This window comes from Palaemon carinicauda, chromosome 11 (genome assembly GCF_036898095.1).
Source record: "Palaemon carinicauda isolate YSFRI2023 chromosome 11, ASM3689809v2, whole genome shotgun sequence".
NCBI lineage: Eukaryota > Metazoa > Arthropoda > Malacostraca > Decapoda > Palaemonidae > Palaemon > Palaemon carinicauda.
Genome location: NC_090735.1, coordinates 70,579,698 through 70,606,484, shown reverse-complemented (window position 1 = coordinate 70,606,484; position 26,787 = coordinate 70,579,698). Strand labels below are relative to the sequence as shown.

Sequence of the window (26,787 nt, the reverse complement as noted above, 5' to 3'; positions counted from 1 at the left end):
AAGAGTGGCAATTTTCTAGAATAAAATGATATTTCCCAAAAAATAGTGGTTTGCTGATGAAATCGGATGCCGTATTTTTAGCTATGATTGAAATGGATGTAGACTCGGCCTAATTTTTTTCGTTTCGTATTGACACTAAGAAAACTAATTTTAGTTTCTTCATCTAAATGTAAGTATTGTATAACACGAGAGAGAGAGAGAGAGAGAGAGAGAGAGAGAGAGAGAGAGAGAGAGAGAGAATCAGCTGTTGTAATCAAATGGCGTGTTTTTGTTTCATGAGAATTTCATCGCCACGACTATAACAACAACATACTGTACTGAACTTTACAGTATTATACAGACTACTGTAATATGATAAAGTAAAATATTTGTAATCTATTTTATATGAAATGGGGCTATTTTTTTTTTTTAAATTTACATTTACGTATGTAAAACACTCTCTCTCTCTCTCTCTCTCTCTCTCTCTCTCTCTCTCTCTCTCTCGTAGATTGTTTTCCTGCTTTGCTACGTATGTATGATTTTATATAGATGCGGTAAATAATATTTGTATTAACATATTTTATAAAAGCTTTTGCTGTAATATCATTATTTATCACTTTCATCATGCGCGTTAAATTCCTTAGTTTGTTTACTGAGCGTACTTTATGACGCCGTCGTTTAAGGCGGCGTCATAAAGAAAAACATTTCATTTGGAAGTCCAAAGAAAAATTAAGTAAAACATTAGTAATAACCAAATCAACATACTGTACTGAATAATCAATATAATGGATGCAAAAGCTTACCTATACACAGATGTGTAAATGCGTTTTTTTCTTCATTATGATCAGAGATAAACATAAACAAAACATTGGTTGCCATTTTTAATCGTGCTATTTGGCGTGTTTAGGAAACGCATGATATAAAATCGCCTTTAATATTTGTGCCTGTTTTAGTTTAGGGTACTGTAGTACATGCATTAAGTGCTCTGTACATTAAAGGGTAGTTTGTTAACAGTACTACGTACAAGGGAAGGTTTTAAAAGTCTGAATATATATGTTAAATAAATAGGTAAATATGGTGTCACTACTTCGCGGATTTTCACCTATCGCGGCCGGGTCTGGAACCTATCTACCGCGATAAACGAGGGTTCACTGTACTCAACAAGACCAGAATATCGGTTAACCTTTCAAGGACCTTGATAGCTCCGCTATGTCATCACGCAGAGTGGTTTCTGGACCTTTTGCATCTCCTGACGGAACTCCCGAGAGAACTTCCTCCACGACACGAGCTACTCAAACAACCACACGCCAACATCTTTCACAAAGCCATAGCTTCGCTGCGGCTTCACGCCAGGAGATTATCCACCATCTCCTCACAGAGAGAGGCTTTTCACAACAAGTTGCTGAAAGGATATCTCGACACCTGCGAAAGTCATTTGCAGGGGTCTACCAGGCGAAATGGAGAGTTTTCTGTGGTTGGTGTCGTGGAAGGGGTATCTCTCCACTCGATGCCACTATTCCAGCAATAGCGGAGTTTCTCGTGTATTTGCGGGAAGAAATGCGCCTTTCGGTCTCAGCAGTGAAAGGCTATCGTTCAGCTTTAAGTCTTGCCTTCAGGCTCAAAAGAATGGACATTTCCTCTTCGCTGGAACTTTCTTTACTCATACAAAGTTATGAACTTACCTGCCCTCAGTCAGAAGTGAGACCTCCTCCATGGAACGTGGTTCAAGTTCTCAGGGCTCTTAAGAGACTTCCCTTCGAACTATTACGCCAGGCTTCTGATCGCCACCTGACTTGGTAGACGGTGTTCCTACTTGCTTTGGCCTTGGCCAAGCGAGTCGGCGAACTTCGTGGTCTCTCGTATGACATCGCCCATTCAAGGGGATGGGGGGAGGTAACGTTCAGATTCGTCCCTGAGTTTGTTGCTAAGACTCAAAATCCAGGAGTGCCGGACCCTCGGTTTGACTCTTTCCGGATTTTGAATCTTCGCTCTGTAACAGATGACCCAGACCATCTCCTACTGTGCCCAGTAAGGAGTCTGAGGCTCTATCTTAAGAGAACAGCTGCAATTCGTCCTCGGGTGCAGGCATTGTATGTGAGCACCGGAAGGACGAAGAGGAGGGTCACTAAGAATACTATCTCAGCGTGGATTTGCAGGGTTATCCATCATTCCCTGAATCCCGACCCTTCTCCGTCACGTCGCCCTAGAGCACACAATTTTAGGGGCATTGCTAAGTCCCTGGCCTTCAAGAAGAACTACTCAGTGATGCAGGTTTTACAAGCAGGGGTTTGGAAGCGTCAGACGACCTTCACAGCCCATTACCTGCAAGACGTGACATACAGGAGGCTCGATACGTTTTCTATCGGCCCTGTGGTGGCTGCACAACAGCTGGTTTAAACCTCAGGCTCCTTAATGGACAAGTAGCAGAGGGTTGAGGGCATTGTTACCCGGTTTTAGTCTGCATGAATGAAAAGGTATGCCTGGCCCTTATTCTTTTCTTCATTCTCCCCTCTCTTGGGGAAAGCAGCATCCTGGGTTCTCTGCACAGCTGACCTGAAACCTCTGCAGGTAAACCATGTTTCCTTGTGTTCCTAATATTAAGATAATACTATACTGTCACGTCCCCATACCCTTAAGAGGTGGTATTGGGAACATCCTATCCTAGAATTCCATCTAACGAACTTTAGGTCAACTTCCTAGGACGAGTCACCCTTCATTCTTCACGCACAAGCTTACGTAGGCCGCGGTCCTTGCAGAGCAAGCCACTTGCGAGGTCCAGGGACTCCTTATCTTTGAGTACTAACACACTCGGATACTGAGTCCCCGGGCAAAAAGCCAAAAGCCAGTATGGCTGGGTCACCCATATTAAATAGCGTGGTTTGTATTTCAGTTACGGATGCCAAATTTGTAGATAATTTGTATTTTTCCTAACTATACAAACCTTTGCTATTTAATCAAACTTGCCCGCCAGCCCTGTCCCCCGGGAAGTCCTACCTCTAAGCAAAGTGAGCTAATCACAGGTGTGTGAGGGGGGGAGGGGTAGCAAGCTACCCCACCCTACCCCCTCGCTAAGTAGCGAGGGGGTAATAAACCCTCGTTAAAATTCTAATGGCTCGTCATTTCAGCTACGCCGAAAGTAATACCCATATTAAATAGCTAAGGTTTGTATAGTTAGGAAAAATACAAATTATCTACAAATTTTTCATATTTTGACCACCTCTCAGTCTTAAGCATAGAGAAAAATTTATTCTGGGACACACAGGTGGGTGGGGCTTCCCCCTTGTTTCACCTGTCGCTAACCAACTATTTTGTTAATGATTTAATGGCCATTACAGCACTGCTGAAGACTTATACCTTTTTTCAAGGGCTCATGTTTGTAAAGCGAGAAAAATATGAATTGCTATTGAATTTTATTCTTTTAATTTCATGAATAATGCTGAATTTATCAAGATTTTTCAGTTTAATTTCTAAATGTCACTCCTGTACTAGAAACCAGGTCTAGCCATTCATTCATGTACTAATCAATAGTAATTCACATTCTAGACTTGCAGATATAATAGGAGAGATTTGTTCTTAAATGACTTAAGTGAAAAATAGAGCAGTTACAGCTGAAGAAATTAGTCATTTGAGAGTGAGAAGATCAAAGGGAGCAGGTGAAGATGAAAAAGTATAAAGTGACTCATCAGCAGATGAAAGAGAGATTAAAAAATCCTTTAATATCATGGACTGTATGCCATCTTTGGTTTTATTTTTTATATTGCTGTTCCACTTAAAGGTTTGTGTGAAAAAGGGCATGGTGTGTCTTGTTAAACAGCTGTTTTTTTTTTTTTATTTTCAGATTCCACATGCTGAAGCTTGGGTCATAACTTTAATCCAGCATCTCTCAGAATTATTGAAGATTGATAATAGCAATGATCTTTTTTCGCCGTCACTATCCATTCTAGCCAACCTTTGTCGCTTCAATCCCCCTGCCTTGGCGTGTCTCCGCAACCATGCATTTACAAAGGTAAGTTTCTTTTAGTGTTGAAATTGATAGTTCATTTGCAAGTGGTGAAGCTCCTCCTCCACCTCCTCCTCTTGTAGGAAAAGCATGATGCTATAAGCCCAGGGGCTCCAACAGGAAAAAATAGCCCAATGAGGAAAGGATATTAGGTAATAAAGTATATGAGAAGTAATGAACAATTGAGATATTTTAAGAACAGTAAAAACATTAGAATATATCTCTCACATATAAATATAAAAAGAGACATGTCAGCCTGTTCTACATAGAAATATTTGCTGCAAGTTTGAACTTTTGAAGTTCTACCGATTCAACTACCCGATTAGGAAAATCATTCCTAATCTTGGTCACAACTGGAATAAAACTTATAGAATACTGTGTAGTATTGAGCCTCCTGATGGAGAAGGCTGGACTATTAAAATTAACTGCATACCTAGTGTTACTAACAGGATGTACCGTCCGGGAAGATCTGAATTTACGTAAAGGATGGTCAGAATTAGGAAAATTTTTATGCAACATGCATAACAAACTAATTGAACGACGATGCCAGAGATTAATATCTAGATTAAAAAGGTAATAGATCTTGAGTTCCTGTCCAACAAATTAAGATGAGAATCAGCAGCTGAAGACCAGACAGAAAAACAATACTCGAAACAAGGTAGAATGAAAGAATTAAAACCCTTCTTCAGATTAGATTGATCACAAAAAATCTTAACAGATTCCCTCAATAAGCCAATTTTTTGTGCAATTGAAGAAAAAACAGACCTAATATGTTTCTCAAAAGTAAATTTGTTGTTGAGAATCAGCCTATCTAGTTTTACCAGATATCAGAGGCCTATTCCATGATTTGGTTATAGGATTTATTTATCATGGATGTAAATTTTATCCAGAGATTTAAAAGCACTGAACTGCCAGGTGTTGCACTTTGCATCAGGGAGCATATTTCTTCACATATTGTATGTCATCTTCAAATGTATTTGAGATTTGTAGTATATTATTGTGCATGATATAGCAAGAGCTTGTTACCATGCTTAATTATTGTTAAAGCAAGGTTTGATGTACATGTAAAATGCTTTCTTACACTGCATTATTAAGATACTAAAAGTTAATTTGGCAGAATTCAAAGTCAAAAGCTCTGGGGGAAACTTTTTGATTCTTTAATGAATTTGATATTTGAAGTGGAATAGTTTTGTGTTTGTCAAAGCCTAAGATAATAGGTAGAGAATTTTTCTATTATGAATACAAACCACTGTCCTTTAATAGGAATAATTCAGCTTAGTTGGCAAGGCAGATTGTACCCACGTTTTTCTAATACAGTGATACCTCTGGATACGAAAGTTTCTGCTTACGAAAAATTCAGGATACGAAAAGTGATACGAAGATTTTTATGGCCCAGTATACGAATAAAATTTCAGGATACGAAAACCTTACGAGATCCCAACTCTTCGCCGAAAGTAATTTTAAAAAGCGCGCCCCGCCAGACTTTGAACTTGGGTAGACTCACTCACAGCCTCCTGCTCACCCATTGGTTATCTCCCTACTCAGATGGTAGCTGACGCCATAAGATCCTGCTTTCCTATTGGTCAGCAACTATTCCAGCTTGCTCACGCACGGGCTTTCATCTCTCTCTCTCTCTTTTCGTTCCGACCGCGGTATCGTTAACAGACATTGTGTGCTTTCGCTTGTTTGACGTAGTGTTAATATACAGTACATTCGTACGCCACGTGTTATCGTTATTAAACATTCGTTACTGTGCACTGTACTGTATTAGTGTTTACTATACATAGTACTGTATACAGTATAACGTACGTAGTGTATTATATTACGTATTACTGTAGCCATGGGTCCCAAGAATGTTGCCGAAGGAAAGAAGACAACGACGATGCTCTCGATGCAGACGAAACTTGAAATCGTAAAAAAGTACGAGTCTGGCATGCGTTTAAGTGCGATCGCCAAGGAGTATGGCCGGAACCCATCTACGATAGGCACCATCCTGAAGCAGAAGGCGGCCATCAAAGCAGCGACACCTTCTAAGGGCGTCACTATTTTCTCCAACAAGAGAACCCACGTGCATGACGAGATGGAGAGGCTGCTTCTTGTGTGGATCAAGGACAAAGAGATCTCAGGAGACACCATCACTGAGACTACAATTTGCCAGAAGGCCTCCACCATTTTCGGTGATCTCGTGCATTCTCATGCCCAAGAAGGGGCAGGAGAAGGAACATCCCAGCAGGAACCCCCAGAGTTCAAGGCTTCTCGGGGGTGGTTCGAGAAGTTCAAGAAAAGGACTGGCATTCATTCAGTGGTACGGCATGGGGAGGCAGCCAGCTCGGACACGAAGGCCGCTGAAGCCTTTGTTAAAACGTTCGACGAGTTGACTGCAGGAAGGCTACAGTTCGCAGCAAGTTTTCAATTGCGATGAAACTGGACTTTTTGGGAAGAAAATGCCTCGTCGGACATTCATCATGGCGGAGGAGAAGAGGCTACCCGGACATAAGCCTATGAAGGACAGGCTTACCCTTGCTTTTTGTGCAAACGCCAGTGGGGACTGCAAGATAAAGCCCCTGCTGGTGTACCATTCAGAAAATCCCCGAGCCTTCAAAGCCCACAAAGTCATCAAGGAGAACCTTCCTGTGATGTGAAGGGCGAATGCTAAAGCCTGGGTAACGAGGCAACTTTTCACTGATTGGGTGAATGTCTGCTTCGGTCCGACTGTCCGAAAATATTTGGAAGAAAAGCGCCTCCCTATGAAATGTCTGCTGGTGTTGGACAATGCTCCAGCTCACCCTCCTGGCCTCGAGGAATATCTTCTGGCCGAGTATTCCTTCATAAAGGTCCTATATCTACCGCCTAACACCACCCCTCTCCTCCAGCCCATGGACCAGCAAGTTATTTCAAATTTTAAAAAATTGTACACGAAGCATCTCTTCCAAAGATGTTTCCAAGTCACAGAGAGTACAAACCTCACTCTGCGTGAATTCTGGAAAGATCACTTTAATATCGTGATATGCCTCAAACTCATCGATCTTGCTTGGCAGGAAGTTTCGAGGTGTACCCTGAACTCAACTTGGAGGAAGCTGTGGCCTGATGCTGTCTCTGCACGAGACTTCGAGGGGTTCGGGAAGCCTGGAGGCGAAGCCGAGATCGTTGACGATCCTGAACCCATTCAGCAGTCTGAGGTGGCTGACATCGTACATCTTGGTACGTCCATGGGGCTGGAAGTTAGCGCCGAGGATATAGATGAACTTATCGAGGAGCACCACGAGGAGTTGACGACGGACGACCTGAAGGAGTTGGAGACGATGCAAGTGAGTGATGTTCAAGAGCAGTTCTCTAGCGGTGATGAGGAGGATGTTACACATTTGAAAACGGTAGACATTAAGGAAATTCTCGCATGTTTCCATAAAATGGCAGACTACGTCGAAAAGGAACATCCAGAAAAAGTTTATACCAACCGTGCGCTTCAACACTGCAATGACGTTTGCCTAACGCATTTGATATTACAGTAAAAGCTTTTAGAAAATATGTTATTATAAATATTATTTACCGTATCTATATAAAATCATACAGTACATACGTAGCAAAGCAGGAAAACAATTTACGAGAGAGAGAGAGAGAGTAGTTTTACGTACGTAAATGTAAATTTTAAACAAAAAAATAGCCCCATTTCATATAAAATAGGTTATTATAAATATTTTACTTTATCATATTACAGTAGTCTGTATAATACTGTAAAGTTCAGTACACTATGTTGTTAGTCGTGGCGATGAAATTCTCTCGAAACAAAAAACACGGCATTCGATTACAACAGCTGATTCATTCTCTCTCTCTCTCTCTCTCTCTCTCTCTCTCTCTCTCTCTCTCTCTCTCTCTCTCCCCCCCGTGTTATACAATACTTACATATAGATGAAGAAACTAAAATTAGTTTTCTTAGTGTCAATGAAATACAAAACGAAAAAATTAGGCCGAGTTTACATCCATTTCAATCGTTGCTAAAAATACGGCATCCGATTTCATCAGCAAACCACTATTTTTTGGGAAACATCATTTTATTCTAGAAAATTGCTACTCTTTAAATAGTTAATTGCACATTAAGAAAGCGTGTACTTTTGTTTTTAAATTTCGGGTGTGTTTTAAAAATCGAGTATTGTTGACTTCTTTTTGTTTTACTTTTGGCTGTGATCAGATCAGCTGACGTCTAGCTGCTGCTCTTGAGAGCGTACGAATACACTAACAAAATATCGTTTATACCATTTCTTAACTTATTCAAGCTGTCTATACAGTTGATATTACATAAGCACCAATGTGTTATAACCTATCAAATTTTTTAAATATTTAACTTAGCCGGTGAATATATAATAGCTGCTGCTCCAGCGGCTTGACAGAAAACACACACAAAAACTCGCGAGCGATCGCTATGAAGGTTGCGGGTGCGCCCACCAGCGCCAACTATCGGCCAGATACCGCATATACATGTAAACAGACCCAATTTTTTCTCTGTCGGCCTTAACGACAAGACGTATCAATACTCGCTGTATAACCTGGAGTTTTCTCAACATATTTGGTGAAGTACTTCCTTTTGGTTTGAGCTTTCGCAGTGCAGGTGTTTTATCTTCAACTTAAATCTTGAACTCGTTTTTGGATAGATTTAATTTTTGATGACTTTGGATTGTTTTTTGGACTTTCTTTGACTTTTAAATGGCCGACCCTTCCCTTAGTACGGAAGTGTGTTTTAGGCTTTTAGCAATTATCTTATCACGTTATAAATTAATTATAGATTTTCCTCTATATATTTTATATCTCAACCGCCTTTATTAGGCCTCTTCAATTAGCTTTCCATTTATAATAAACATCAAGATAAATTTTAATGATTTGTTTATATGCGACCTTTCCTATTCCTCCTCTAATCCGAGAGTAGGCGGTCCTAACTTGGAAACCGAAGTTAAACAACGTTGAGCCCTTTCAATCGTAAATAACTTTTACAGAGCAAATGATTTAAAACTTATTAAATGAATATTTTTTAGTAGATATTTTATGAAAGATTTTCTTTGAATAGTCTTCGTACTGTTTCAAAGATGAACTAACGTTTAGTTTATTTATGCTGCGCAGTTTGCGCTCTATCGTTACGATAGAGAGAGAGAGAATCACGGTTTCACTTTGCAGAAAGAGTAAATCGATTCTGACGTTTTGTTCATTCTTCTTTCAAACTTAAATGTTTTAAATACTATTTTAAAGGAACTTGTTAATTGAAAAACCTTCCAGTTTTTTCCTTTGGTCAAATAACCTGTTTATTGACGAAAGGTAAGTGGGCTCTTCTCTTCGGTGCGAAATCAAGAGAGAGAGAGAGAGAGAGACGGAGAGAGAGAGAGGAAGAGAGAACGTTCCGATCTTTATTCTCGTCCCAAGCGAGTAACGTTGTTCTCGAGTCAGTTTTTTTTACTCTCGTCCCTAGTCTCTGTACAGGGAGAAAGGATAAAACGTTTTTAGTTTTTATTCTTGTCCCAAGGCACTGTACGGTGAGAGATTGAAAACGTAGTTTTGAATGAACTAGTGTTTAGTCTCCTTCCCAGCCACTGATCTTTTTATCTTAATATATGTTTACTGTTTTTTGCTTGTATTAATGTGCTTACATTATACGACTGATTTCGCAATTATAACCTTTTGATGAGGGTAGAATTGCGTGCTTCAGGTAGAAATCAGTTTTATTCATACCTAATGTGAATTGTTGAAAAATTCGATTTCAGTGAAGTAAGTGCAAAACAGAAAATCGTAGTGATAAAGTGATAATTGCGCAAAGTGTTATCAGTGTTGCGACCGAGGGTTCGTCTGTTCGTGCCTGTCGTTCGCCTAGTCCGAGACCTCTTGCAAGCTCCCAAGCCCAGGGGAGAAGTAATGTCGTACGACTTATGGGTTCGAGAGGACTTGATCAGCGAACAGACGTTCCCTCTATGGTTTCAGGCGTGTCTCATCAACACCGCCCCTACCATAAGACGAGCGAGACAATTTTCTCCTCGTCATCCGAAGGCTTTTCGCATAAGAAACCGTGGAACAAGGTTTCGAGGCCCTTTAAGCGAAAGTCAGTCCTTTCAGGACAGGTCCAGCATCCTAGTTGTAACCATTAGGACAGCTCTGACCCTATGCAGTCATCGGAAGACTGCTCGCCGCCTAAACAAAAGCGTAACACAGGCTCCGAGAGTCTTTTTGTAGGCAAGGTTTTGCAGTCACAGACGTTACCCTCGTCTCTTACCGCAACCATTCCCGTTGATCCTAAATGGGTTGTACGGCAAGACATGCAGAATAAGCTTGCCTCTCTTATGGAGGACTATTCTGTTGAGCAGGTTCACGATGATCCTCGCCGCTTAGCTGATCGAGATCTTGGCCGTCAGCCGCCCAAACGAGCCTTTGCTCTTCCAGTTGACATTGACGTTACAAAGTCACGTCAATCGTGTTTTGTAGAGCCTCACTCGATGCAGTCCCGTGTTGACTCTCAGCCGCTTGTGGACGTTCAGCCGCTGCCGCTTGCTCTTGTTGACGTTCAGGACGTTCACCAACCAGCATAGTTGACTTGTTTTGACGTTGAGCGTCAAGCACCGCAGTCAAGAGTTGTTTTGACTGCTCAGTCTAAGCAGTCAAGGCAGTCTCGAGTTGACGTCGAACGTCCTCCCGCACCTGTTGTTGTTACTGGTCAATCCTTTAAGCAGTTACATGACATAGCGTCCTTGACTGATACTGTTGCTCCTTTGCGTGTGGACTCTGCTTGTCAAGCATTGCCACCACGGCAGGTCTCTCCCTTGCTTGAGACTCGGCTATTGTCGGACAAGGTTCCTTCAGATGAGGAAGTTGCTGATCCCCCTCCTACTGATATTCCCTTGAGGACTCTGTCAGACGGAGAGGAGCCTAAAGCTGCTCAGCCCTCTATGGACTTTAAATATATCATGCTGATTTTTAAGGATCTTTGTCCGGATCTTTTTGTAACTGCTGCTCCTCGTTCGCCTAAACGTCAGAGTTTACACTAGGCCTAGCTACTTCGAAGCCGTTGTTTTATAAGCTAGTGCTCTCTCGCTCTTCTAAGAGAGCTTTACGTTTGCTAGGCGACTGGTTTATCACCAGGAGGAGTTTGGGGGAGACAGCCTTTGCTTTCCCTACTTTTAAGCTGGCTTATAGAGCGAGAGTCTGATATGACACGGGAGAAGTTCTCGGCTTGGGAGTTCCTGCCTCTGCCCAGATAGACTTCTCAAACATCATATACTCTCCCTGGCGCCTGGCCATGAGACGCTCCAAGATTTTATGGTCGACTTCAGAGCTAGACCATCTCCTGTTAGGAGTTTTTTCGAGCGTTTGAAGTTTTGCTGTACAATTATGTCATGCATAAACAAGGCTTTCAGGGATGGCTCCAATGATCTGACAGCCACGTTCTCTGCAGGAACAAGTCCCTCAGGGATGGCTCCAATGATCTGGCAGCCATGTTCACTGCAGGAGTACGTAAGAGGCAAGTGCGCTCAATGTGTTCATTGTCAAGACAAACTTCACGAGGAAGTCTACCAGGCTGTCTTGACAGCATTAATGGAAGGCGACTGGATGGTCTCTCGACCTTCAGGAGGCATACTTCCACATTCCTATACACCCGGATTCCCAACCGTTTCTGAGGTTTGTTTACAGGAATGTGGGGTACCAGTTTCGAGCCCTGTGCTTTGGCCTCAGTCCTGCTCCTCTCGTGTTTACGAGGCTCACGAGGAATGTGGCAAAATCCCCCCATCTATCGGGGATCCGAGCCTCCCTGTACTTGGACGACTGGCTTCTCAGAGCATCGTCCAGTCTTCGCTGTCTGCAGGATCTATATTGGACGTTGAGTCTGGCCAGGGAGTTGGGACTTTTGGTCAACCTAAAAGTCCCAACTGATCCCATCCCAGATTATTCTATATTTGGGGATGGAGATTCGCAGTCCAGTTTTTTCGGGCTTTTCCGTCTGCCACCGAATAGAACAAGCCCTGCTCGAAGTCCAACTAATGCTGAAAAGAGAACGTTTGTTCAGTCAGGAGTTGGAACAGTCTCGTAGGGACTCTCATCCCTGGAGCAGTTTGTCTCACTAGGCAGACTACACCTTCTGCCTCTCCGGTTCCATCTAGCCTCTCACTGGAACTAGGACAAGACGTTAGAGACGGTATCATTCCCAGTCTCCGAACCAGTAAAGGCATGCCCTAAATGGTGGGACAGCAATATCAGTCTGAGAGAGGGACTATCCCTAGCAGTCAAGAACCCAAACCACGTGTTGTTCTCAGACGCGTCGGATTTGGGTTGGGGTGTGACCCTGGACGGTCGGGAATGCTCGGGTCTGTGGACCTCAAGTCAGAAGAGCATGCACATCAACGGCAAGGAGCTATTAGCAGTCCACTTGGCCTTGATGATATTCGAAAGCTTCTTCGAAACTAAGTGGTAGAGATCAACTCAGACAACACCACAGCTTTGGCGTACATCTCCAAGCAAGGAGGCACACACTCCTTCACGCTGCTCGAGATCGCAAGGGACCTTCTCTTATGGTCAAGAAATCGAGGCATCTCCCTGTTGACGAGATTCATCCAGGGGGACTTGAACGTCTTGGCAGACTGTCTCAGTCGGAGGGGTCAGGTGATACCCACGGAATGGACCCTCCACAATGACGTGGGCAAGAGTCTTTGGGCTACTTGGGGTCAACCCACCATAGACCTCTTTGCCTCCTCGTTGACCAAAAGGTTACCAATCTATTGCTCTCCAGTCCTAGATACAGAAGCAATCCACATAGACGCGTTTCTACTGGATTGGTCTCTTCTGGACTTATATGCATTCCCACCATTCAAGATAGTCAACAAGGTACTGCAGAAGTTCGCCTTTCACGAAGGGACAAGGTTGACGTTGGTTGCTACCCTCTGGCCCGCGAGAGAGTGGTTCACCGAGGTACTTCAATAGCTGGTAGACTTTCCAAGAAGTCTTCCTCTAAGGGTAGATCTGTTACGTCAGCCCCACGTAAAGAATGTCCATCAAAGCCTCCCCGCTCTTCGTCTGACTTCCTTCAGACTATCAAAAGACTCTCAAGAGCTCGAGGCTTTTCGAAGGAGGCAGCCAGTGCGATTGCAAGAGCGAGGAGAGCTTCTACCATTAGAGTATACCAGTCGAAGTGGGAAGTCTTTCGAGACTAGTGCAAGTCAGCATCTGTGTCCTCGTCCAGTACCTCTGTAGCCCAAATCGCAGATTTTCTTTTACATCTGAGAAAGGTTCGCTCCCTTTCAGCTCCCACGATTAAGGGGTACAGGAGCATGTTGGCTTCGGTCTTTCGACATAGAGGCATAGATCTTTCCAACAATAAAGATCTCCAAGATCTTAAGTCTTTCGAGACCTCTAAGGAACGTCGTTTGGCAACTCCTGGATGGAACTTAGACGTGGTCCTAAGGTTCCTGATGTCAGACAGGTTTGAGCCATTACATTCAGCCTCCCTGAAGGATCTCACCCTCAAGACACTTTTCTTAGTGTGCTTGGCTTCGGCTAAAAGGGTCAGTGAACTTCATGCCTTCAGTAAGAACATCGGCTTTTCTACAGAAAAAGCCACTTGTTCACTTCAACTTGGTTTCCTGGCCAAAAATGAACTGCCTTCTCGTCCTTGGCCTAAATCTTTTGATATTCCTTGCTCATCAGAGATCGTAGGCAACGAACTGGAAAGAGTATTATGTCCTGTTAGAGCTCTCAAGTTCTATTTAGCTCGTACTAAGTCATTACGAGGTAAATCTGAGGCATTATGGTGCTCAGTTAAGAAACCATCATTGCCTATGTCAAAGAATGCTTTGTCATATTTTATCAGATTTTTAATATGAGAAGCTTATTCTCACTTGAATGAGAAAGACCGATGTTTGCTTAAGGTTAAGACGCACGAAGTTAGAGCTATAGCAACCTCCGTGGCCTTCAAGCAAAATAAATCTGCAAAGTATTATGGACGCGACTTTTTGGAGAAGCAAGTCAGTGTTCGCGTCATTTTACTTAAAAGATGTCCAGACTCTTTACGAGGACTGCTACACACTGGGTCCATTCGTTGCAGCGAGTGCAGTAGTGGGTGAGGGTTCTACCACTACATTACCCTAATTCCAATATCCTTTTTAATCTGTCTCTTGAAATGTTTTTAATATTGTTTTTTGGGTTGTACGGAAGGCTAAGAAGCCTTTCGCATCCTGGTTGATTTGGCGGGTGGTCAAAGTCATTTCTTGAGAGCGCCCAGATTAGGGGTTTGATGAGGTCATGTTGTATGGGTTGCAGCCCTTAATACTTCAGCTCCTGGGAGTCTTTCAGCATCCTAAGAGGATCGCTGGGCTTCGTGAGGAAGACAGACTAATAAGGCAGAGTAATCGTCTAAGTCAACTTCCTTACCAGGTACCTTTATATATTTGGGTTTTGTTATGATATAACTGTCAAAAACTCTAAGCATATACACTGTAAACTTAATTAACTCTGGTCTCTACCCACCACCATGGGTGTGAATCAGCTATTATATATTCACCGGCTAAGTTAAATATTTAAAAATATTTTAATTATAAAATAAATTTTTGAATATACTTACCCGGTGAATATATAAATTAAAGGCCCCCCCTTCCTCCCCGATAGAGACCCAGCGGGATGAGAAAAATTGGGTCTGTTTACATGTATATGCGGTATCTGGCCGATAGTTGGCGCTGGTGGGCACACCCGCAACCTTCATAGCGATCGCTCGCGAGTTTTTGTTTGTGTTTTCTGTCGAGCCGCTGGAGCAGCAGCTATTATATATTCACCGGGTAAGTATATTCAAAAATTTATTTTATAATTAAAATATCATTCTTTGTTTATTACATTTAAAACAACACACACACTCTCTCTCTCTCTCTCTCTCTCTCTCTCTCTCTCTCTCTCTCTCTCTCTCTCTCTCTCTCTCTCTCTCTCTCTCTCTCTGGGCTACTTTTCAATTTTCCTTACTTTCTCCAATCTCACACCATCGGTCACATTGCGGTATTTTCGAAATTTCCGGAAAATCCGCGATATATGTATATACATGCGTTATGAAAAAAATCCGCGAAATTGTGAATCTGCGATAGTCGAACCGCAAAGTAGCGAGGGATCACTGTATGCAAACCTATTTCTCATAATAACATACATTATGAAAATATACATCCCTCTGACATAGGTTCATGGTTAACTGTTTACCATCACCTGGTAGGGGCCTACCATAACACCTGTGATATCTTGTTGCTCAAGTCGTCAATGGGTTGACAGGTGTTTTCAGTTTCGCTCCTATACATGAGCAAATACTGTGTCAGTTTCTGGGAAACTTGAAGCCTCCAGTTTGATTCATAGGGACTTCTTCCCTCATAAGATGAAGTCTCTTATTGAAGAGCAATGGTTTGTATTCATATAAGTCCCTTGAATGACACTTTTCCTCAACCAGCCAAAAAGTTTTACGCCAAAGGTTAAAAGTAAGGGCAGAGCTGACTGCCAGGTGATTGGGGTTTACTATTACTACCTTGTTAAAAGATTCAGCCAATCTGAAATCAAACTCCTATTAAAGGACAATGGTTTGTATAATTAAGAGAAATGAAACTTCCTTTAAGAAATATGAATTTTTTAGTGATTTTAGTAACATGATTTTGTCAAGGGTTATTCCTATTTGGTACTATTGTATATGAGACAGGGAAGTTTTTTTTTTTTATTATTTTGCATTAGAATTTCATGCTGTATAATATTTTATTATTTTTTTTTCAGCCAATTGTTCAGTGCTTAATTGATATAAACAATCCATCTAATAAAGAAAGGTTATTAGCTGCTGAAATGATGCTCTACTTGCATCAAGATTTTTCAAGAAATGGAAGAAACTATGCTGAAGAGCAGGTAGGGAATTTAAAAATTCAAGACTTGATCTTAATCAAATTGTATCTAGCTGTAACTGTGTTTTCTAGTTATAGATGCAAGCCCATAGCTTTTGAGTTTTTGGGATTTTCAAGGTTTCTTTAGTTTTAAGGTTTAAATGTTGCTCATGATTGGAAGAGGCTAGGGACAATGGCAGTGCCCTAGAGACTGACTATATATACAAATGATTAGCATCCAAGCCCCCTCTCCATCATGCTAGGACCAAGGAGGGCCCGGCAATGGCTGCTGATGACTCAGCAGGTAGACCTATAGGCTCCCAAACCCATCATTCCTACCTAAAAAGGGTTGATTATTGATATATTTGAGGGTCACAGAAACAATAAAAACACACATTCTCACTCTACATGTCTTTATTTGATAGTAAAATAAGTTATTACTCATTTACATTATGACGCATTACTCTTGTCACCACTGTCGGCGCTCTCTCTCTCTCTCTCTCTCTCTCTCTCTCTCTCTCTCTCTCTCTCTCTCTCTCTCTCTCTCTCTCTCATTTTTTCTGTTTTATCTAACGATCATTTCTGTACAATGAATTTTATACCAATAAGTACATTTTCAAGTTAAAAAACACAAAACTATTGTATGTACGAACGCAATATGCTACTGTGTATGCATATCAAACACATTAGCAATTTATTTTTCTTTCATTTCGGTAAATAAATAACATATCGTAACATATTTTTCCTTTTAGTCTAATGGTTATTTATTTAAATAAGAACATATTCAAGTTAAAAATCGTAAGGAACTGTAATGTGTGGTAGGTACGAACACACAATGCTATTACGTAGGCATATCAAACATATTAAGGATTTACTGTATTTTTTTTTTCATTTCGGTAATTAAATGAAAGTTGTTCCGTAACTGAAATACAAACCACGCTATTTACATGGGGTAATTACTTCAGCGTAGCTGAATGACGGCCCATAAGAATTTTAACGAGGGTTTACTACCCCTCTGCTAGTTAGCAGGGGGCAGGAAGGGGTAGCTTGCTACCCCTCCCCCCTCACACACAGTGCAAACCCCTCTTTACTTTTGGCTCGGATAGCGATCGGATGTCTTAGCTCCCATCCTCACTTGACGGCCATTATTGTTTTGTCTTTTTAACTTACCTTTTCTTATACAGTGATACCTCGGTACTCGACCATAATCCGTTCGAGATCCGTGTTCGACCTCCGATTTGTTCGAGTACCGAATTTTTTTTCCCCATAAGAAATAATGGTATATATTCTATTCCGTTCCCAAGCACTCGAACAGGCCCAAAATATTAATAAAACGTGTACCTAAACAACAATAATTATCTAAATGTGTATGAAATTGGTCAGAAAATCCTATAAAACAATTTTAAACCATTTACTGTACTAAAATAAAACAATTTTAAACCATTTTCTGTACTGTAGTGAACATACCTTTGAGCAGCGGTTCGATGGCATACAGGGATGGATGTGGAGAGGATGGAAGGGGGAGGTTACTGCTTGGAAGGAGAGTCCCCTTCCATGATGTGGCGGGGTAGTTCTCCTTCAGGAGTTGTTTCTCTCTCCAATGAAAGGGTGGGCAGATCTATTTCAGGGGTTTCTTCTCTTCTTTGTCTCTTCTTTGGAGGAGAAACAGGCTTTGATGTAGCAGCTTTCTTTTCTTTTGTGAAAAACTGGTCTATTGTTAATTGTTTCTTCCTCCTCTGCAGTATTCTTCGAAAATGATACATGACACTATCATTAAACATATGCACTGCCCGGTTTGCTACTGCAATTTCTGGGTGGTATTTTTCAGCAAAAGCCTGCACATCTGCCCACTTGGAACAAATTTCATTGATGAGAGAACTTGGAACATCCTCCCTTACCTCATCCTCTTCTGAAGATTCCTGCTCCACAATCAGATCCTGCTGCTGTTGTTGTTGCAGGTGCAACAATTCCTCCACAGTCAACTCGGTAGAATGGCTTTCTACAAGCTCATCAATATCATCCTTGTCGACCTCAAGCCCCAAACTCCTGCCCATGACAACAATTTCCTCAACGACATCAGTGTCATCAGAAATTACAGGGGTAGCAGTGCTTGGACCCGCCTCTGGTTGGAAACCTTCAAACTCCCTCTCTGTGACACATGATGGCCACAGCTTACGCCAGGCAGAGTTCAATGTCCTATAGGTCACACCTCGCCAAGCTTGGTCAATCATGTTAACAGAGTTGAGGATGCTGAAGTGTTCCTTCCAGAATTCCTTTAGGGTCAACTTCGTGTCACTGGTCACTTCAAAACACTTTCTGAAAAGGGCCTTGGTATAGAGTTTTTTGAAGTTTGAAATGACCTGTTGGTCCATGGGCTGGAGTATGGGAGTAGTATTGGGGGGCAAGAATTTGATTTTGATAAAGCTGTATTCTTCTTTCAAGTCATCCTCGAGACCTGGAGGATGTGCAGGAGCATTGTCCATAACCAGAAGACATTTCATTGGCAAGCTCTTTTCAATGAGGTAAGCCTTAACCTGGGGGGCAAACACTTCGTTTATCCACTCAGTAAAGAATTGTCTTGTGACCCAAGATTTAGTGTTCGAGCGCCACATAACTGGTAGTGCACTTTTACAAATATTATTTCGTTTGAACACCCGGGGGTTGTCCGAGTGGTACACTAACAAGGGTTTGATCTTGCAATCGCCACTTGCATTTGCACACAGCAACAATGTTAGCCTATCTTTCATTGGCTTGTGACCTGGCATCTTCGTCTCGTCCTTGGTAATGTACGTATTGGCTGGCATTTTCTTCCAAAATAACCCAGTCTCATCACAATTAAAGACTTGTTGTGCGATCAAATTTTGTTCATTTATGTACCGATCGAATTCCCCCACGTATTTATCGGCTGCAATTTGATCCGAACTAGCTGCCTCCCCATGCCTAGTAACACGATGAATACCTGTTCTATTACGAAACTTTTCAAACCAACCCCTGCTCGCTTTAAATGTAAATGAATCACTTTCACTGGTACTCGAACTTTTCTTCACTAATTCTTCATAGATATGCAACGCTTTTTCACAAATGAACGCTTCACTAACACTTTCCCCGGCCAACTGTTTTTCTTTAATAAATATTAAAAGCAACTTTTCCATCTCCTCAATCACTTGTGGCCTTTGCTTAGTTACCGCCGTAACTCCCGTTGCAACATTCGCCTTCTTAATCATTTCTTTATGCTTTAAAAACGTAGAAATGGTCGACTTCGCCATTCCGTATTCTACCGCTAAATCGGACACTCGTACACCATTCTCATATTTCGCTATAATTTCCTTCTTCAACTCGATCGTTGTTCGCACTGTTTTCCTCTTCTCCTTCCCCTTAACACTCATTACTTTCTTGGGACTCATTATGAAAGCTAAAAAAGCAATTAAAAGCACTGAAAATCACTAAATCACAACGAATGCTGATCGCGCGTTGTCTGAGTGACGCTCTCGAGAGAACTGATGCTTCCCGAACAAGCGAGAGTGGCCGAGATGGCGCGATCATCACAAAGCCCATGCGGTCGTCACGTGTTCGGCTGGTCGAGTACCGAATTTTTGGTCGAGCACCGCAGCAAAAATTTCTCGAAAATTTTGGTCGAACTCCGAATTGTTCGAGTATAGAGTCGTTCGACTACCGAGGTATCACTGTACTTAATATATTTAAACATTATTGATGTTTATATATATTCTTGTGTATAGAATATAGTAAGTTTCCTTGCTTTCAGTGTTGTGTACGTCTACGAGAGTGATCACCGGCTTAGCTCTAGGCCACCACGATTCTCTTCTTGGTCACGGCCGTTCATTCCTAGGCCACCATGGTTGCCTTCGTAGAGTATGGCCCCTCTCTCGAGGTCGTTCACCTCTTACTCCGTACTATGTCTACGATAGCTTCTCGGGCCGAGTCACTTTTTCGTTTTATTTGTCTCAATTATTTTTATGAATATAATTGTATGTTTAACTATTCAGCTCGGAGAACACGTCCCTTGCGGGGTCTGTAATCCTTGGAACATTCAAAGTCAGTTAAATAATTATAATTGTTATAATTCTGTTTGTTAAGTTTTACGTCCCCCCCCTCACCCGTGCATGTCAGTGGGGGAGGAGGGCGCATACCTTTCGTTCTTATGTTTTACTTTCCCTCGGAGTTTCTCTTCGGAATTTCACCCGGGGGAATTTCTGTTAAATAATTATTCTTTTTTTATTTCCCAGTTTCCGATGCTGTTTCTTCGTGCCTGTAGTGTACCTTCGAAGCAGAGGTGTCCTGTTTATGCCTGGGGAGTCTGCTGTCGCCGCCATCTCTCTAGGACATCGTCAGGGGCGTTCCCTTCTCTTAGAAGTTCCCCCGTGACTACTGTCAGCTCTTGAGTGCATCTCAGAACGATAAGGAGTTTCGCCTCCTGGGTAGTTAGTTAACTTCCCTTCTTACCTTTTCGTGGTCCTTTGGCGGTTATGCTCTTGGGGCTGAGCGACCGCCCTTGTAACTTGCTCAAGGGGCTGAGCGGTTGCAAGGCCGGACCATGGTACTAGCGACTTTGCTCTTGGGGCTGAGCGGTCGCTTCTGCAGCTACGCTCAAGGGGCTGAGCAGTTGCAGGATCAGTCTTGGCCTCTCGCGTTTGCGAGGGAGGCCGCACCAAGGGCTCCTCTTCGGAGGATTGCTCCTTGTTGTCTCTGCTACGAAGTGTCCTCCCGTTCGTGTGAGAGGACACTCATAGAGACTCTTCTCCGAAGGATTGTTCCTGTTTACGTCAGCTGATCTTACGGCCCTTGGGGGCTCCATCACCAGTTTCTTCTACGAAGTACTCACCTCTCTCGTTTGTGAGAGAGGCCACTCATAGAGACTCCTCTTCGGAGGATTGTTCCTGTTGAAACAGCTTGCTGTTCAGTCACTAACACTTCGGTGTTTAGTGACAGGTAAACTTCGGTTTCTCTTTTTTCCCTGACTCTTCGGGGTCTCGGAACTTTAGTTACGCAGATCCCTCGGGCTCTCGTAACTTTAGTCACTTCTACACTTCGGTGATTAGTGACTGGGAAACTTTGGTTTCTCCTTGGGCTGATCCTTCGGGGTCTCGCAACTCAATCCGTCGGGGCCTCGATTCTCAGGCTACATTAGACCTTTGGTCTCTCGTGCCCTCAGTGGACCTGCTGACCTGCCGTATCCGTTCCTGATTGCTGACGCGCTTTTGGCGCCCACGCTCCCCGTTATCCAACGGGCTCCTCCCTCCGGGGCAGGAGAGGCTTTCTCACACCGTGAGTAAGCCCTTAAGCGCCAGGTATTCCCTGCGTGCCGATGTTCCCTTGCCCGCTAGCACTCAGCTGCTGTTCCTTCTGTTCCTGAGTCTGCTTTCCAGAGACACCCTGTTCCAGAGGCTGCTACCAACGTTCCCTGCGCATTAGCGCACATCGTTGGAGTTCCTGAGATAGCGCACAGGCGCTCACCAGCGGTTCAGCCTGCGGTGTCTCCAAGTCTCTTCTATGAAGGACACCTCTCCCGTTCGCGGGAAAGGTCCCTCACAGAGACCACTCCTCGGAGTGTTTGGCAGTACTTCCAGTTGATCGTCGGCTCTCTGAAGCAGACCTGCCTTGGTCCTCTTCAGGGGATGCCCTCCCTTTTAGGGACACATCCCAGTTCCTGATCTACGAGTTAGCTGATCCCTCAACCTAGCGCGAACGCGCGCTTTCTCCGACGATCTTCTATTGCGTTCTAGACGCACAAGGGCTGACGATCTTCACTCGCGCATAAGCGCCGAAGGTCGTCCGCGCGTGGGATGGTTTCCCGCGCGCGATCTTCGAGGCCCTTCTGACCGCGCGCGATCGTCGAAGATCGTTAGCCGACGATCTTCTGATCCGCGTTAGGCGCGCAAGCGCTGGCGAACTTCAGAACGCGCGTAAGTGCCGAAGATCGTTACGCGCGCGGGATGGTTTCCCGCGTGCGATAATCGAGGTTCGTCCGCGCGGGATGGTTGCCCTCACGCGATCATCGCGGTTTCCCGCTCGTCCGCGCGCGGTTTCCCGCTCATCCTCGCGCAGTTTTCCGCTCGTCCACGCGTGGGATGGTTGCCCGCGCGTGATTATCACGGATCGTTCGCGCGCGATTGCCGACTATCTTCTCGCGCGCGAGCGCTGACGATCTTCGCACACATGTAAGCACTAAAGACCGTCCGCACGCGCGCGATCGCCGACGATCGTCTGTCATAGCCAAAGATCGTCCGCGTTACTTCTTCCGCACGCGGGATGGTTTCCCGCGCGCAAGCACCGGCGATCTTCTGTCGCCGAGATTGTCTGCGCGTGGGATGGTTTTCCACGCAATCGCCCACGATCTTCTTTTCGCGTGCAAGCACCAACGATCTTCATACGCACAGAAGCGCCGAGGATCGTCCACGCGGGCACCAGTGGTTTCCCCCGCGCGATCGCCGATACTCCCATGCTCACGCGGGTACGTGTGCGCGCGAGCTCGGTTATTCTGCTATGCACGTTTCATTCACGCGTGATCGGCGCGTCTTTCTCCAACACGATCACGCCTGAATTACATTAGGGATTCTGGCGGTCATGCCACCTTCGCGTTCCCCTCCCCGCAGCGCAGAGCAGCGTCCCTTCCGGAGGAGGGGAGGTCTCCGGACAGGTCAAAGGTCTCTTCTCCCTTCATTGCAGATTCTCTACGGGGGAACCCTCATGTGTCAACTCCTCTAAGGGATCGAATGATCCTCTTCCCTCCAGAGGGACTATCTGACTGCGCGACGGTCGGTCAGCAACCCTGATGGGATGCCGTCGTCAGAGCGCTTATGCAGGCGATAAGCCTGTGCTTTCTGACTGGGGTCACTAATCAGTAGCAACTTCCTCCCCCCTGAAGAGGGAGAGAGGAATCCCTGACATAGTATCTCTTCCAAGGACTATCCTGTCTCTTCGCGAGTCCTTACGCAGGCTCCTATCCCTCCTCAGACTTCCTCCCCTCCCCTGCGGATGGGCATTGCCCATTCCCAGGAGGGTCGGAAGATCCGGTCCTCTCCCCCATCACACCGAAGGGGGAATCCCCGCCTCTTCCTGAGAAATCTTCTCGTGCGGAGGGGGCGGAAGCCTTACATCTTTCATTGCTGGAGTCCTGCTTCACTCCTATGAGGGAACCGAAGGCCCAGTCTTCCGCAAGGACCCGACAGGAGCCAGATTGACCCTTGGAGCATGTCTACGAGTCTCCCCAGGAAGAGCCTCCTGGGACGGGAGACCTCGTTGCCAGTCCATCAGGAGGAGAGCTCCAGGGGTCGGAACTCGCGTCTGGCAGGTCCCGACCCTCAGGAGATTCCTCGTAAAGGGAAGGATACGGTCCGGGACCGAATCTACGCCACCCAAGAACTCCCTAGGGCCGGTGCAGCTTTGCCCCGGTCTCAGGGAATGAAGAGCGCCAGAGACAAGGCCGAGGGCCAGCTCTCTGAGCTTGCCTCCTTCAATAGATCCGGTCGGTAACGAGCCCCTTCCTCTTCCCTGGGTAGGGATCGGTAAGGGGACGGGCCCTCTGGGCAGAAGTCCAGACCATGTTGAAGATGCGCTCCCTCTAAGAGGTTGCCAACGGGTCCCTAAGCTTCTTTAGTTGACTCCTCCTTGTGAGAAGGCGTCTGGAGGCTGGAGATCGGTCATCGATCTCTTGACACTGAACGGGTTTGTCAAACAGTCTCCGTTCAGCATGGCGACGGCAGACACGGTCAGTCTTGCGGTGAGACCACAAGACTTCAAGTGTACACTGAACCTGTAGGACGCGTACTTTCAATCCCGGCCCACCCGTCTTCAAGGAAGTACTTTGGATTTTTCCTGGAAGACAGATATACCAGTTCAAGGTGCTGTGTTTCGGTCTCTCCACAACACCTCAAGTGTTCGCCGAAGTTTCCACTCTGATCTCTTCATGGGCTCACAGGATCGGCATCCGTCCCCTCCGTTTCCTGGGCGACTGGCTGATCCTAGCAGACTCGAAGGCAACCCTTCTTCGCCATCGGGACAAGTTCCTCGGACTTTGACAAGTTCTAAGGATCATGGTGGTCCTAAAGGAGTCCTCTCCACAGCCCTCTCAGAGTCTGGTATACCTAGGCATGGTCTTAGACACCAATCTCCCGAAGCCTTCCCTTCAGACGACAGGATAGCAAGGCTGAGGAAGGTCGCGAGACCTTTCCCCACACGAGAAGAACCTCCAATTCAAACGTGGTTACGTCTCTCCTCCCTGGCCCGTCTGGTTTCCAACAGTCGCCTCAGGATGAGTTCTCTCCAGTGGCGACTCAGGGCGCGGTGGAGTCAGGGACACGACTCCCCGGACGCCTGGATCCCTAGGGGACAACCGGAACAGACGGACCCCCACTGGTGGGAAGCAGACAAGAATCTACAAAGGGAGCGAACCTTCTCTTCCTCCCCCCAGACTTGATACTGTTTTCTGACGCGTCAAAGAAAGGTGGGGGGGGGGGAGCCCACGTTCTGAACCACGGGACCTCAGGCCGGTGGTCAGAACCAGGAAAGTACCTTCTCTAGACCTACTAGAGATGAAAACCGTGTTTCTGGCACGTCAGTAGCTCCACCAAGCCTGGCGGACTACTCTGTGGTTGTGAGGACCAACAACACCACAGGGATGGCTTACATGCTCAGACAGGGAGATACTGTTTCAGTGCAGCCATCCCATCTTGCAGTAGAGGTACCGAGATGGCCCGAGTTCCCCTCGATCACCCTAGCAGCTCGCTTTATTCCAGGCAAAGGAATGGGCTCGCTGACAGTCTGAGCAGTGTGGGATGAAATGTGCCTTTCAGTTTCGGCTGTGAAAGGCTATCTCTCAGCCTTAGGTCTGGCCTTCAGGCTCAAAGGATAAACATTTCTCCCTCGCTGGAACTCTCTCTCCTCATACAAAGCCATGTCCTCTCCTGCCCTCAGTCGGAAGTGAGACCGCCTCCATGGAACGTGGTTCGAGTCCTCAATTCTCTAAAGAGACCTCCCTACGAACCACTACGTAAGGCCCCAGATCACCACCTTACCGGGTAGACAGTGTTCCTGCTAGCCTTATCCTCGGCCAAGCGAGTTACACGGTCTCTCATACGACATCGCCCATTCAAGGGGATAGGGGGAGGTAACGTTCAGGTTCGTCCCTGAGTTTTGTTGCCAAGACTCAAAACCCGGGAGTGCTGGACCCGCGGTTTGACTCTTTCCAGGTTTCAAGTCTCCTTCCTGTAACAGATGACCCAGACCATCTCCTACCTTGCCAGTAGGGAGTCTGAGGTGGTGTCCTAAGAGAACAGCTGCAGTTCGTCCCCAGGGTCAAGCCTCGTTCGTAGACACTGGGGAAACGAAGAGGATGGTCACCAGGAATACCATCTCGGCCTGGATTCGCAGGGTGTTAACACCTGGCCTTGAATCCTGACCCTTCTCCGTCACATCGCCCTAGAGCGCATGATGTCAAGGGCGTAGCTACGTCCCTGCCCTTCAGAAGTATCATTCAGTGACGCAGGTCCTGCAAGCGGGGGTGTTGAAGCGTCAGACCACCTTCACAGCCCCTTACCTGCAAGATATGACCCACAGGAGGCTCGATACGTTTCTATCGGCCCTGTGGTGGCTGCACAACAGCTGGTCTAAACCTCAGGCTCCTTAATGGACAAGTAGAAGAAGGTTGAGGGCATTGTTACCTGGTGTTAGTCTGCATGAATGAAAAGATCTGTCTGGCCCTTATTCTTTTCTTCATCCTCTCCTCCCTCGGAGAAAGCAGCATCCTGGGTTCTCTGCACAGCTGACCTCAAACCACTACATGTAGACCATGCTTCCTTGTGTTCCTAGTATTAAGTGTAATGCTGTCATGTCTCCATACCGTGACGAGGTGGTATTGGGAGAGTCCTAGCCTAGATTTCCTTCTGAGGAACTCCAGGTCAACTGCCTAGGACAAGTCACTTCTCACCTTCGCACACACCTTACGTAGGCCGCGGCAGTTTCACAACCACTAGCGAGGAGCAGGGATTCCCTATTGTCCGAGTACTTAATCGCTCGAAAATGGAATGCCCAGGCAAGCCAAAGCCAGTATGGCCGGGACTTACCACCCTTCCTAAGTGTTAAGTCACCCCATGTAAATAGCGTGGTTTGTATTTCAGTTACAGAACAAATGACAAATTCGTAGATAATTTAACTATGCAAACCTTAGCTATTTACACATATTTGCCCGCCAGCCCTGACCCCCAAGATAAGTCCTACCTCTAAGTAAAGTGGAGTTCGCACTGTGGGTGTGAGGGGAGAGGGGTAGCAAGCTACCCCTCCCTACCCCCCGCTAACTAGCGGAGGGGTAGTAAACCCTCGTTAAAATTCTTATGGCTCGTCATTGAGCTACGCCGAAGTAATTACCCCATGTAAATAGCTAAGGTTTGTATAGTTAGGAAAAATACGAATTATCTACGATTTTGTCATATTGTAACATTTTCCTTTTAGTCTAATTGATATTTATGTACAATTAATTTTATATCAATAAATACATATTCAAGTTTAAAAAGCAATGAACCTTACTTTCTGATTTGTAGGAACGCAGAATGGTACTATGCATATCAAACACATTAGCGATATATTTTTCTTTCATTTCGATAAATAGTTAACAGATCGTAACATAATTTTTCCTTTTAATGTCATAAATTTACAATTATTTATATATGATTTTCATACATTTTGTTTTAAGCTATTATTATTAGTTATTATATGAATACCTCTCTCTCTCTCTCTCTCTCTCTCTCTCTCTCTCTCTCTCTCTCTCTCTCTCTCTCTCTCTCTCTCTCTCTCTCTCTCTCTCTCTCAGGGTCACAATCATGAAATAGAATTACATTTACAATGAATGGTGTATAAATGAAAATAAAAGGACTTAGCAAGTATAAGGCACCAGGTCCAGAAGATATTCATCCAAGAGAGATCATAGAACTAGAAGAGATAACC

The 26,787-nt window shown here is 44.8% G+C and overlaps 1 protein-coding gene across 2 annotated transcripts in view; it reads left to right on the top strand.

Annotated features, from left to right (window-relative positions):
* LOC137650062 (protein CIP2A-like) overlaps positions 1-26,787 on the top strand; it is a 309,476-nt gene that overhangs the window by 77,122 nt on the left and 205,567 nt on the right. For both annotated transcript variants that reach the window (XM_068383107.1, XM_068383108.1), the window contains exons 5-6: positions 3,818-3,985; positions 15,731-15,856. In XM_068383107.1, the coding sequence (XP_068239208.1) occupies positions 3,818-3,985; positions 15,731-15,856 (294 nt within the window). The remainder of the gene's footprint in view (positions 1-3,817; positions 3,986-15,730; positions 15,857-26,787) is intronic.